The 13887-nt window shown below is 35.8% G+C and overlaps 2 protein-coding genes across 6 annotated transcripts in view; one reads left to right on the top strand and one right to left on the bottom strand.

Moving 5' to 3' along the window:
- Positions 1-1455, bottom strand: part of LOC106674166 (la-related protein 4) — a 36322-nt gene extending 34867 nt beyond the window's left edge. For 2 of the 5 annotated variants that reach the window (XM_014406755.2, XM_014406764.2), the window contains exon 1: positions 1276-1453. In XM_014406755.2, the coding sequence (XP_014262241.1) occupies positions 1276-1404 (129 nt within the window). In that variant the 5' untranslated portion in view covers positions 1405-1453. Of the gene's footprint in view, positions 1-1275 lie in introns of all 5 variants that reach the window. The other 3 variants (XM_014406747.2, XM_014406739.2, XM_014406772.2) reach the window with 3 other exon arrangements.
- Positions 1456-5752: 4297 nt separating this feature from the next.
- LOC106674204 (transcription factor 25) lies at positions 5753-12689 on the top strand. The gene is made up of 11 exons (XM_014406809.2): positions 5753-6206; positions 6266-6454; positions 9327-9523; positions 9593-9681; positions 9749-9879; positions 9934-10127; positions 10340-10559; positions 11344-11531; positions 11609-11858; positions 11962-12131; positions 12189-12689. Exons 1-11 carry the CDS (start codon positions 6057-6059, stop codon positions 12337-12339), a joined length of 1929 nt encoding a protein of 642 aa, XP_014262295.2. The 5' UTR covers positions 5753-6056; the 3' UTR covers positions 12340-12689.
- Positions 12690-13887: the final 1198 nt, after the last annotated feature.

Below are 13887 nucleotides of genomic sequence, written 5' to 3' on the forward strand. Positions count from 1 at the left end.
GGGAATCGTTTTTGAACTATTCTTTACTGTACCAATTATCAAAAACATAATGTAATATTACATAATAATAATACTAGAAAGTAATTTTATTTGATTGCACCTATTTTTGAAATACGGTTTCGATTCTGACCTCGCCTTCGACATATGGTAATAATCTTTTTAATATGATACCAGCAATTTTTCTCACTATAATTGAGCATGTTTTGTTTAATTATAATTACGCTATAATTTAATTAATACGGATGTTTAATTGTGTCACACGTCTTATGGTTCGAGAATATGAGAAATAATTAAAAAGAGATCGACTAAACCCGCGTGACGTCTAAGAATTGCGGGGCAAGTCTATCTCTAGAATTGACAGCGGCGATGCATATTAACGTTATTAAAATGGCAATACGTCTAGAATTATAATAAAAATCCATGATGTTTTATGTCATAAGAGCGAAAACATGTCTATTTTTAACCCAAATTAATTCTGTAATTTCAAATATTTAAGTGATCGAAAAAATTGCGATAATAATTATGATAAAAAAATGAAAGTTAAACTGTGTTTATTGTTGATAAATGGAAGAGATTGCATATTGAATATATAGATGAGTGTAAAAGATGTAATCGTTAAGTTCCTTTTTTCTAGAACTCATGTAATCAGTTCCAAAAGCGGTTCTTAAAGTAAAAATCCAAGTTTGTGACAGGTTTTTGTTTGATTGTTACCAATAATGCAAAAAGAGGAGGGGTATTTCAAACATATGGAGAGTGTCTTATGACGAATACAGAGCGATCTTCCGTCAATACATGCTTAGACCGCCTCAAGAATTTGACAATGGTATTGATTCGAGGTTTGCGAACCTTTTAAAAGGTTTGTTTACATTTTGCAACTGCGACTCGAGATGGCTCAAGAAAGGTGAGAGAACCGCAGGGAATCCGAAGTCGTCGGATCTGACAGTTCGAGACGACGGACTAACGGACGGCAGGCATTCGAGGGAAAGGTGCATCCCTCATCAGTTTTATAGGGATAACGCACTACCATATGGGAAGGCCATACTCCACGTGCTTACCCATTGGCGCCTCGTTCAAAACCAACAACCTATCGATCCAATATGGCGTTAAAGGGACGTAGATTGTTTTATCCGAATCCATAAATGAAATAGTTAACAGCTCGCGCGACCTGAAGGGACGGGACGGGGAGCGGCGGAGGGCCAGACGGACCCAAAGGCGAAGAGGCGATCAAGTCCATATTCCTGACGGCAGACAAGCATATGGAATCTAACCTCTCACCTTCTGTATAATGTAGCAACGGGAGTTGTATGCCGTGCAAATGTAGGTCCCGTCAGCGTCGAGGCAAGCCGTAAGAAAGTCATGGAGATGATGGCGAACGGCCAAATGGTGCTTGTTCCGCTGGGGCATCTGGTAGAGTCGTCATGCCCCTGCCTACATATCCCGAGACCTGTTGAGTCCTGGGACCAGCTGCTCGTACTGACACCGCCAACTCCCCACCCCCGCGCAAGCGCTTTTTATGACCGCCCACAACTCCCTTCAAATCAAATTGACGTCGGCCCAGACGAAATTCTCTAACCGCGAAAGGGATGAAACCGACCCGACACAATTACACCTCATGTACAATCAAGTTTCTATCTTTTCTTTGTCGTCTTATTCCCACTGTTAGAACCTAATATGCACAGAATAGCTCAAAAAAATTTTCTCCCTCATATTTATAAAAACATAATTTTATTATCCATATAGAAAAAAATTTAGCACAAACCCTCATTGAGCTCAATCTAAGAAACAGTACAAAAACAAATCGAATGCTTATTGCTAGCATTGTGTACTTAGGTGTTTAGATCAAGTTTATTACATTTTACAGATAGCTGCCTGTTGACTTAGACAATTTAGTACACATCTTCAAATAATCCAACAGGTTGTCCGATTGCTTGTCATAAGCTCGAATAGAGGGGTGTTAATTATGTGTTCAGTTACTACCTGGTAACTGATTTTTATTGTATACATGGTAGTGCATTTTTTTCTAATAACGACTTTATTCTGTGGGGCCATATCAAGTCTAAAAGTCACATTACATTACAGCACGCCATACAAACATTCTATGATGATATAACGCCAGTATAACTGAAAAATATCCACCTGAAATTGCCCGATTGGACTAAAGGACACGTCTTTGAACACCGCATTTGTCTTGCCACCTGTCACTTTCTCTTTCAGATATAATCGCCATGGTTCTGATGATAGTTCTATTACTTTTAAGGGGTATTTTACTATCCGAAGAATCGATCGTCCTGGTTTACCTATCCTTGATGATTTAGACAGTCAGACCCGTTTTGGCATTTCCCCTATCACTGATGTTTATCAGATCATCAAGAATAGTCAACCCAGGAAAATCGAATTCGGTTCATACCACAGACCTGGCAAAAGTTCCTACGTATCCTGACATTTTACTAAAAGTAAAAGTATGACAAAGTTGTCAAAACGCACTTTAATCTACTGATACATTTATTATTTACATTTAACTGTTTTTAAAATCGAAACGTTCAAACAGAGTTCCTAAAGAATTCACCTTTTCTGAATGACAATTCCTCGCAATACTATCGTTTTGAACAAAAAATTGTTATTCGTCTTTGATAACTAGTCATTTATTGTTAAATGAATCAAAGAACAAAAATATTTGCATAAAAGAAATAATATTTTTTTTACATGTTAGCCCTTGAAGGCAATTTTCGTAGGTGAACACCTTATTATATATTTTCCTTTGTATTAATAGTAACAAATATAGTTACTCTGTAGAAGGATATAAATGGTTTATGGATAATATTTTCTGAAACCCTGAACCGGCAACCTTGGACACCGAACAGGATGCAATTTAAGAGAAAGGTTTCTCCTTCCCCCCCCGCAGAATTGCATTTCTCTCTTTCTACTATCTCCTGATGAGAACGGTCTGATGCACGAAATAATCGCCCGTTCTTTCGAGAAGGACTTTACTATAAAAAGGATAAATAAGTGAAATAATGGATTAACTTTGGACAAACTAAAAATGAGAAAAGTTTGGAAATAGTAGTTTTGAAGTCAGTTTTTCGAACTAATCCTCGGTATTTATTATCGACTTGATATTTTTTCAAAATCCGTGTCAGCTTCTTTTTTTTCTCAAGTAGAAATTCATTTTTGTACACACACAAATTTCACTAAGGACAACTTTTAACTAAATTGAAAAAGTGAATACAATGACGATTCTTAGGTGTAAATTTTCAAAAAATTACTTCTTTAAATTTTGCTTGATTTGTTCGATCAAGACTAACCAATTTGTTTACTATACTTGACGAAACAAAATATTCAAACTGGGTCGATTTTGATAAAAAATAGCACGAACAATATAGTGTCTAGTAAGAAGAAGTTCGTTTTGTTTGAAATTTCTAACTTTTAATAAAAGTCCAAATAGTAGAATTATACAGGGTGACTCGAGACCCTGTATAATTAGACTAAAAAGTCCCTCCTGTCCAAAGTCTGATTCTCAATCGTATTCGAGATATTCTTTTGTTGCCTCTAACGTTACACAACTTTTTTCCATGAAACCTCCGTATCTTGTAAAATGTTATATACACTGTAAATAATAATTTACCAAATTGGAAAAAAGCGTTGAAAATTCCATGAGATTCATTTCTGTTTTTATCACAACCTTAAGTCTGATTTTCTGATGAAGCAGATGAAGCAAACGAAATACAAAATTACTAAGAAGTCAAACTTCACAAATTGACCAATTTCTTGTCTAAAGTTTAAGTAATTTGGGGGCGTCGGTGGCCGCAACGGTTTAGTCGTTGACACGGCGTTCATCACTGTAAGGTAAAAGTCCCGGGTTCGAATCCAGCAGCCCTGCATTCAAACCTGACCTACAAATGGGCTTTTTTCAAAAACTCCGGGACCGGTTACATAAACTCGTAGTTGAAATACCCTCGTTAAAAAATAAATAAATAATCTCATTTTAAGAACTAAGAGATGGAATCTTTTGACTAAAGCGGTAATAAATTCTCTTATATACATAAAATAAATATAATAAAGTTACTTAAATAAATATAAAAAATTTACAAAAAAATGAAATACCCTCATATTAAAAAAAAATTAAAATAATTATACATATTATCTAAGGTATTGGTTGAGACGATAAGCGAGTGTCCCGATCGCGACTTGTCGCTTAGATAAAAAGTGTAATTAATTAATTTTATTTTTTCAAGCTTTCATTTTTTCTTGAGTTTAATTTTGTACCAAAGTTTTTGTTTAATTTGAATTACTTTCATTATTTTTAATTGAAATTTCAGAATCTAAACGGATAAGTTTTTGAACAGTGTGTAACCAAAACTAAGATTTTTAGCAATTAACCGTTAATTTAATTGGTTATAACTAGCCTTTGAGGAATTAAGTAGGTTTGTTTACAGCTCATTAGAACGGGCAACTTTTCTGTAAGCGCCATGTCTGTAAGTATTTACAGAGCCAAGGAAATCTTAAACCTTTTAGGCAAGAGAATTGAAAACCCGCAAAAATTGATATTTTTGTAATTTTGTTACTTTAAGATCACAATGAAAAAAAAAAAAAAAAATGTTTCTCGTAGGGTTTCTAATGTTCTTTCCATTGATGAAATCAAAGTTTCAGTAGGATTAATATTTTATGAGATACGGGTTGCTCTATGGAAAAAAAGTTGTGAAAGGTTGAAGTAACGCGAAGAGTTTTGTAATTGTTGTTGTTTTGAAGTTGAAAAAAATCTCCATTACAATTGAAAAAAAAAAAAAAATCAGATTTTGGACAACAGGGACTTTTTAGACCAATTGGGCCTGTAGGATAACTGTCTGAAGTATTGACCTCTCACACGGGACACCCTGTATAATTCTACTACTTGAACGTTTAACGACGAAAATTTGCTCAGTTGCAAGGGAGCTAATCCCTGATAATCTGAGATTAACAGAGCAGGATCATCAAACTCTTAGAATACTAAATACAAATATTAAAATGAATGATTAACGCAACGAGAAAAGAAAAACCCGGTTGATAAAAGGCGATCAAGGTCCATCACCTCAATTTTCAGTTTAATAAAGCCTTTTTTATTATAATTATTTTGTTATATTATTGTCATTTTTACCTCTACTTTACGGAAAGGCCACTTCCATCTTCTTTTCCTTCTTCCCAAGTTTGACGCCTCCAGAGTTTATCCACTTCTTTTGACTTTTTTGGATCCTTTCTGAGATAGAGGATTCTGTTTGTTTTTATCATCACTAGAATAGATTCAGGCAGCATCTAGCCAGTGTGTCTGTCTTTTCGTAATCAAATTCCTTTGTGCCCTGGAATCCAAGATATCATCAGGTTGTTTTTCCTCAGGTTTTGGAGATTTTGGATGCATTAACTGACTAATTTCGATACGACAATGAGAACAGGTTTACCTACCTTGGAAGTTGAAATGGATCAAATCAAAGATGCCAACTTTGTCGTTATTTCCTCGTGAATTAAGTATCGTGACCGACAAATAGTAAGAATTAAATCAATAAGTTTACTGCTTGTCGTTTTTCTCATTTAACAAAAAAAATTGTATGTTATTTCGGAGAGATTGACAAGTTCGCAGGTTGGCCAGTTTGAATAAAATACTGTTTGTGAAACTTGAGAAGCGATCGTAGCGCCCTCACTGTATTCACCAAAACAAGATCCCGTTACAATTTCGCAGTGGGAAGTCAATATTTAATTGTAAATAAATTCCGTGGAAGCAAGTTTGTTTTGAAGAAGGTCTGGTTGTTTAAGGTGTCAAGTCTTGTTTTCTTCCGACAGCTGATCGACCTGTACGAAGCGAGCTGGCTGGTCGCTGCCGAAGGCGAACTCTAGGTCGAAGAGCCGTCTCGTGAAGAACAAAAGCTACTAGACGATTACGTTCCCTCTCTGGACATGTTCTGTCATGTTTTCGGTATTGACACATTTACAATAGCTTAGCAGAGCTAGAATTCGATTTCGTAGAGCGCCGGCTACTAAATTCAAATCGGGCCTAGGGTTAAAATGGTTTTGTGAATCGCCGTCGAACCATGTCGTCGAGGGTCCTTCGCAAACTCGGCCTGCAGGGAGAAAAGGAGCTGAGCTGTCTCGGCGATGACGGAGGGAGCGACACGGAAGCGGATTTCTCGACTTCCAGCAACACGAAGAAGAAACAGCTCAACATAAACAGATACGACTTGGTAAATAAACGGTCCCGGACCGTTACAGACACGATCACTAATGCTCTCGATACCCTCAGCTGAACCAGTTGTCCCACTCGGAGAGTGAAGTGAAGGAAGACGACGACCACGAGACGGCCGGGTCTCTCAACGCCCAAGAAGGCGCCATCGACGTCAAAGACGCCTCAAGGAGGAAGAAGAAGAAGAAGAAAAAGAAACCTTGCAAAATACCAAGCAGCAATACGAGGAGTAGCGAAGACAACATCGAGGTACTCCACACGTTTACATTATTTTTATTCCCTTTTTTCCACTTGGGACGTTTTGACAGACTTTCCCGTCCTCGGCTCTTAACCATATGGCTCTTGCCAGAAACGGCAGACAATTGATTTTTCATCAGCAATAAGGTCAAGTGTGGTTGAGTTACGCCTCGTCCGTATTTACACCATCCACTGTTAACACCTCCACACCCGCCTTCAACATATTAAGAGATATCGTGAAATTTGAAGTTGTCATTTCATTAAATAAAGCATCTAGTTTCACACTTTGAAACAACAAAAACAAACTCAAAATTCAAAAGATTTCTTAGAAAACATTCTATATCCATAGCCTTAATACAAATATCCATAGCATGACCCACCCTTCTTACACACATAAGTCAGTTTGCCCATAAATTAAAATGTCAAAAAAGACTTATTGTGTAATCTAAGAGATCATACTTTTAATTATGGCATAAATGCATGGTCTTGAACTGTGGCTTGATCCCACTGTTTCCAAAGGTCCATTGGCACAATGGTTCAAGGTTGACACTTAATAATAGTAGTTGATGAACTATGGTCTGATTTTGTTATATAGGTAGATAGATAAGTACTTTTATTTACAACAAAAGATTACTAAAAATGGACTGTAACTTAATTGTAAAAAAAGTCTTGTAAATCTTCAAGTTTTTTTTTATAAAACGATTTTTTGAATCTTGTAGCAAGGTGTTTGATTTATTTCTTCTAGCCAAAACAAGTAATCAATGTGTATTTGGTCATTTTCCAACTAATTGCATGCAATTAATCAGTGTTTGGTTTAGTGAAATAATTTTCAATTTAAGAAATACAGGGCGTTGCGCCCGTTCAAAGTTCTAATGTCCGAATCCCCAGAAGTGCCAGAAAAAGGGTAGTCAGTGTTGACCATAGAATCAAGGTCGTAGATATCGTGAAATTTGAAGTCATTTCGGTAAATAAAGCACCAAGTTTCACACTTTGAAACAACAAAAACAAACTCAGGATTCAAAAGACTTCTTAGAAAACATCCAATATCCAGTTTTCCAAGATTATAAGGGATAAAAAAAAGATGTGAAATCATGGAAAAGCTCCATACGAGAATGCGAAAAGAATCAACCCTCGCTAGACTTCGCATTGGCCACAAGAGACTGACCCATGGACAATTAATGTGTAATAGGCCTCCCCCCGAGTGCCAAAAATGCAAAGTAACATTAACAATCAAACCCATCTCCGAATGCAGCTTATTTTCAGCACAAAGGACAAAGTTGGTATACCTACAGACATTAAAATTGCCCTTGACTTTAGCGCAGACTCCACTTCAAAAATCATACAGTTCTTGAAAAACACAAAACTTTACAATGAAATATAAAAACAAAATAAACTATAACGTAGCTTCACTATCATTCTCATTTAAATCCCTAACAAAATAAAAACATTTTAAATTCATCAATTAATTTGCATTAACCCGAGGGGATGGGAGTATCACTGGTTGGGGGCTTGTCGCCGGGGGTTCAGTGGCGCTCTCGCCTAGGGTCCCCAAGTGATGCGGATTTTTCCATACGCGACACTGTAAATGTTTTTTATCCGCATCCCAGACAAAGGCCTCTGTAATGTCTCAAAATATATCAAAAGTAAACGAGATGACTAGCGAAGATCCTGGGTCCCCCTTGTTCGGTGGCGGCGGTTGGGCCGCCGGCCTCATGCCTGTGTTTGGTGGCCACCCACCTTGTACTCAAAACTGTAACAGGGCACAAATAACTGTTAGGCATAAATAGTCTGAAGCATATATAAACATAAATAAGAAGCCAACAATGGCTGAGGGACAGTGCTCGGAGAAGGTACGGTTTGATTTTTTTTTTTTATTGCTCATTCTTTCTGACCCCCCCAAGTTCAGCCGCTTCCGTCTATAATAAAAAAGCTAGACAAAGCGCCTCTAAGAAACTGTAAAGAGACAGCAGCGGCTTAGGAACAGTGTACAAAGAAGGCCAAGACGGTTAAGGTTTATAGCCATCAGAAAAAAAAAGTTTGTCCATAAATAATCTAAAATGTCAAAAAAAGATTTATTTTTTAATCTGAGAGATCATACTTTTAATTATGGCATAAATGCATGGTCATGAACTATGCGTTTTCCCGCTGTTTCCAATGGTATTTTTATTGGCGCAAGGGTTCAAGTCAAATAGTCATAGACGATGAACAAATGCTTGATTTTATGTAGTAGATATGTTATGTAGATAGATAGATAAATACTTGTATTTACAACAAAAGAAGATTACTAACAATGGACCTTAACTTAATTGTAAGAAAGACTGTAAATCATCATCAAGTTTTTGTTGGTTTTTTTATAAAACAGATTTTTTGAATCTTGTAGCAAGGTGCTTGAGTTACTTCTTCTCGCCAAAACAAGTAATCCATGCGTATTTGATGTTTGCCAACTAATTGCATGCGATTAATCAGTATGGCAAATTAATTTTTAAACTATTAATTAAAGGTTTTCATGCATGATGGGAAAATAAGAGTTTACTGGTTTTTTTTTTCTTTTTTTCAAATAACAATTATTTTATTTTACAGTATCATTGTTATTTTATATGAAACTTTAATTGTACTTACCAATGAATTTATACCAATATCAAATGAAATATCATTTTATGTTATGTTAAAAGGAAGAAATCATGTACTTTATTTTGATATTATTCAGAAATCATGAGATGCGGGTCTGGTGTGATGTAGGTTTCAGAAAAACATTTTTTTTATCGTGCCAACATTTTGATCTTTATTGAGATCATCTTCTTACCAGACCGCATCTCATGATTTCTGAGTAATCATCTACTAACGGTCACTAATCACCACACATTTATTTTGATTTTTGATATAGGATGAAGTTGAAAAGTCAGTACGAGAAGTAAATGCACTTTTGGGAGAAATACAGGGCGTTGGGCCAGTTCAGAGTTCCGATGTCCAAATCCCCAGCAGTGCCAGAAAAGGGGTACTCAGTGTTGACCATAGAATGCTAAATCCTAATAACGAACTCCGTCGTATTTTCGGCGCAAAAATCATTCAGAGTGAACAGATGTGAGTCTCAGTTCGTACGTTTATCCCTTCACCCTGTCAAAATGTCTTGATCTACCAGCCCATTTTCAGGAAGAAAAGGGGCCGTGGAAGTCGAGGTCATTTAAAGACGACATGGCTAGTCTCGCCTAAGGACTATTGGTATCAAATTGAAAAGCCAGGTAGTTTTTCCATCCACTATATCAGTTTATTTTTCATTTTATCTAAATAAAAATATATGTCATTTAGGCCTGTCCATGAAACTTGTCGAGACGAAAAATGGTGTTCAATACTTTTCCTATGAGCACTCTCTGAGTTACCAGGAAGTCCAAATGAGATTCCTAGATGCTGTAGAGAGTTTAAACCCTGAATTTATTATGGTATGCAAGAGAATGACATGAAAATAGGCCAGGTTTAAGTATGATTTTTTCCAGAGGATTATCAATTCTCATCCGTATCACGTTGATGCACTGCTTCAACTGTCAGACATTTGCAAACTCAGTGAAGACCTTTCCATGGCGACAGAACTAGTTCAAAGAGCGCTTTACTGTTTAGAGTGTGCTTTCCATCCCTCTTTTTCAGTCGCATCGGGAAACTGCCGTTTGGATTATCGCAAACAAGAAAACAGGTAAAGCGAAGCGTTGGCGTATAATTTTAAAAGTTGTGTTGATGTGTGGCAGTTGAGCAAATCCTCAGGTCATTGACTTGACTCCGTTTAGCCAACGCCTATCTTAAATTAAATTTATTTTCTATAGTTTCAAGTGTGTAAGTATATTTTTTAAAGTGTGCCAATATTTCTTCCAACTTCGTATCGTAGAAACTAACTAAATCCATTTTCAGGTCTTTGTACATAGCATTGTTCAAACACATGATGTATATCGGGTCGAGAGCTTGTTACCGCACTTCGCTCGAGTTTTGCAAGCTGATTCTTTCCTTGGATCCAGAAGGCGACCCGCTCGCCGTTGTCCTCGTAATGGATTTCTACGCTCTCCGCTCCCAAGAGTACAAGTGGCTTTTGAGGATAGCAAATGAGTGGGAAGCCACAAGAAATTTATCACAGGTAAATTATAATTTAAGCATTTTTTTCCAATGAAGGAATCCATTTTTAAAATTTAAAAAAAAAACCACTATAGTGACCACCTCTCTTGTGGACAATTTTTCATTCCCCAACAAAGAAAGATAGGATTTCTATATTTACATACAAACAGATTTCAGTGAAATTTCCCTGAAGGGACAAATTCTGATTCCTCAGCATTTTCCTGTTAGTTTCTTCATGTGAAAATCTTCTGTAAACTTATACAATCCAGTAACTGATGCACATAGCACCCACCTGAAAATATTTCTCCCCCCCCCCAAATTCAATACTGTCTTTTGTCTCGAAATCCTAAAATGTGATTATGCCCCTTTATAAACATGTTTATGTACTTCTTCAGTTTATCTTTATACGTCTTAGCATGTGTTAAACACTTAAAGGAAAAATTAATATAATTAAAGTGAGTGAAAGTGAAAAGCTAAGTGTGCGAGTTGTGGCTGTGAAATTTTTCATCAGAGATGAAATTTTGTAGAATAGAAAGAAACTTTTAAATAAATTTTACAAACATGTAAATGACAAATCCTGCAGATCTTTTCCTAAAATGATCAGGATATTTTTTACTGGTTTTCTGCACTTCACAGCCAACCCTCGAGCTCATAACACGAATTCAAGGTTTAATCAGCAAGCTAACCATATAAGCTAAAAATACATGCTCATCCTTGTTTTTTATCTGTTCTGTATTTGTATTTGAATATTATACTGATTTGTTTTTCTCACAAATTTTTAATTTATGATCTTTTCAATTATGCAGTTGCCAAACATTGCCTACTCTGTTGCGGTCGCCCATTTTCAACTAGGTGATTTAGAAACTGCCCACTTGCTACTACAGAAAGCTGTCATGATGTTCCCTGGCGTTGTACTTCCATTGGCAGAAAAGTGTAGTGTACAAGTCGATACGAAAATAAGTTCTAGTCAGTTTTTTACTGGCGCAACTGAAAGGTAAATAATATTGTTTTCTGTATTTTTTTTATTTATTTTTTTTTTTTTGTTTGTAACCGTTCATTGAATTTATGTAGACAGAGCAAATCATTGACACAACTCGAGCTTCTGTACGTTGCAAGGAGTTACCATATATGGAAAGAGCCAGAACTGTTAGCATGGTTGGAACGTAACGTTCACCAAGTTATGGAAAGAGTGGAAGCAGACGATCCATTTGTTCTAGAGTGGGAGCAAAACAGGCAAAAGAGATATCCTTCGACTCCTAGGAACGTTTTACGACATATCATTCTCTCCGACATAAAAGATTTGCCCTTATTGACCAACGAGGTATTAAAAATATAACTGTTTTAAATCTGTTAGTTGTTTTCAGTTGTTTTTATTTTACGACAGTAATGTTTATTATTAAAATGTATTTTTTTATTTTTTTAAGGACTTTCAAATTTCAATGTTCAACTTTGATCCACTCCCACCCACTGATTCTATAAATCTTTACACAAGACCGATGAGAACAAGGGCATATGAGAATGACAGCACATTGTCAATATTCATCCGTTCACTGATGCCAAACTTCAATATAAATCAGGTCGCATCAGATGAGACGTAAGTTACAATTAAAAATAAAAATAAAATAAAAATTAATTTTTAAACCATTCTCAGAGGAGAGGATGGCGGAGAAGGATCCGGGGTCGATCTTAGAAGGAGTGTCACGTCACTTTTGGACGCAATGCGTGATCTTCTTTCAAACATCCATTTACCCGATGTACCAGGGGACGGCGATGTTGAAGACGACCCAGACACAGACACTTAGCTTGTTTTAATTTACCTATAACAAGCTTTAATTGATGTAAGTTAAGTTTGTCAAAGTATGCCATTCTCATAACATATTTACAACCTTAAGTATATTTATTAGAAATTACCTAAATAAACGTGAATTATAGAGGATTGGGTTTCTTCCAATTTACCATATATCACATTTTGCTTTTTTTTCATACTGCTTTAAATTATAATACTTATAGATGTTCCCATATTTTGGTGTGGGTTTGGAGCAGGCCAAACATTTTAATTGTTCATGTAAATATTTAAAATACGAATAAAATGCAAATTAAATAAGAAATCTGTTGATATTCTTATACGAAAGTATAACAGAGTGTGTAAAAAGAAAATATAAGACTTTAAAAAGATAAAGATATTGTATTGTGAAAGTTTAAAGAGAGCAAATTTTTAAATAAATATGAATGTACCAATGTTATTACTAAATATACACTTAAAACTCGAACGTGTGATTTTTTTTTACCTTATTAACACGTTAACAGTGGCAGGTCTCAAATGAGACCTAGGCCATCGTTCAGATGCACCGTTTTCTATTGGCTATTATTTTTCCCCATTTTGAAGCACTTTTTAAATTTAGTGTGAAACCAGCTTTCGAACAATATGCGCCATTCTGGTATAGATTGGCGCTTAACAAAATTAGCTGTGAAATGTTTCCTAGGACAACTTTTTGGCATTTTTAAGATAACATTGACTTATTTGTACAATAAAAAAGGTTACAGATATGCCGGATAGACTGTTATATGCTGAAATATTTGAGATTTTCAGGGTTTTGTACAGAAAAATCTCCAAAAGTTTAACAATTTGTTGGTTCTCTTCATTTATAAGTTTTAATTTTTAAATACTTTTTCTTTTAAATGTGTTTTTCAGGAACATTACCATTCTATTACGGGGACCGCGGTAGCGAGTGGTTAGCGTGAGAGACTCTTGGTTCATAGACGCCATGGTCATAGGTTCGATTCCCACCGTCGCCTCTGGCCCTTTTTTCACAATAACTCCCCCCCCCCCAAATATGAACACACATACAAGAATTCGTCACCGTGGTTAATATGCATAGATCATAAGGCCAAAAAAAAAATTCTATTTCATTAACGCGATATCGATTTCTGTCCACATCTAAAAACAATGTTAGTAGATTCAGATAAGGACACAATTAACTCATTTTTTGCGCACGATTAAGGGTGATTATTTTGTAAAAACCTCCATGTTTGAGAGATTCCATCCCGCCAGAAAAAAAACTTGTCATAATACATCGATAATGTTGTCATCATGCTGCAATGCTGAACTGTAAAACTACCTCTAAATCACTGGAATGTGGTGATTACTGGTTGATGAGATGTAGTCATTTATGATAGTTGTGACATATATGAGGGAGCTATAATGAATATAATAATCGTTACACTCTACGTTCCACAATGCAGATATTTTTTCAATTTCGTTGACCAGATCAGTGTCAACAAGTTACATTACCATCATGACGATAAAAAAAAAATTTAAAATGTGCAATGATCTGAAAAGACCAATTAGT

This window comes from Cimex lectularius, unplaced genomic scaffold (assembly GCF_000648675.2).
Source record: "Cimex lectularius strain Harlan isolate CLEC.00 unplaced genomic scaffold, Clec_2.1 scaffold44, whole genome shotgun sequence".
NCBI lineage: Eukaryota > Metazoa > Arthropoda > Insecta > Hemiptera > Cimicidae > Cimex > Cimex lectularius.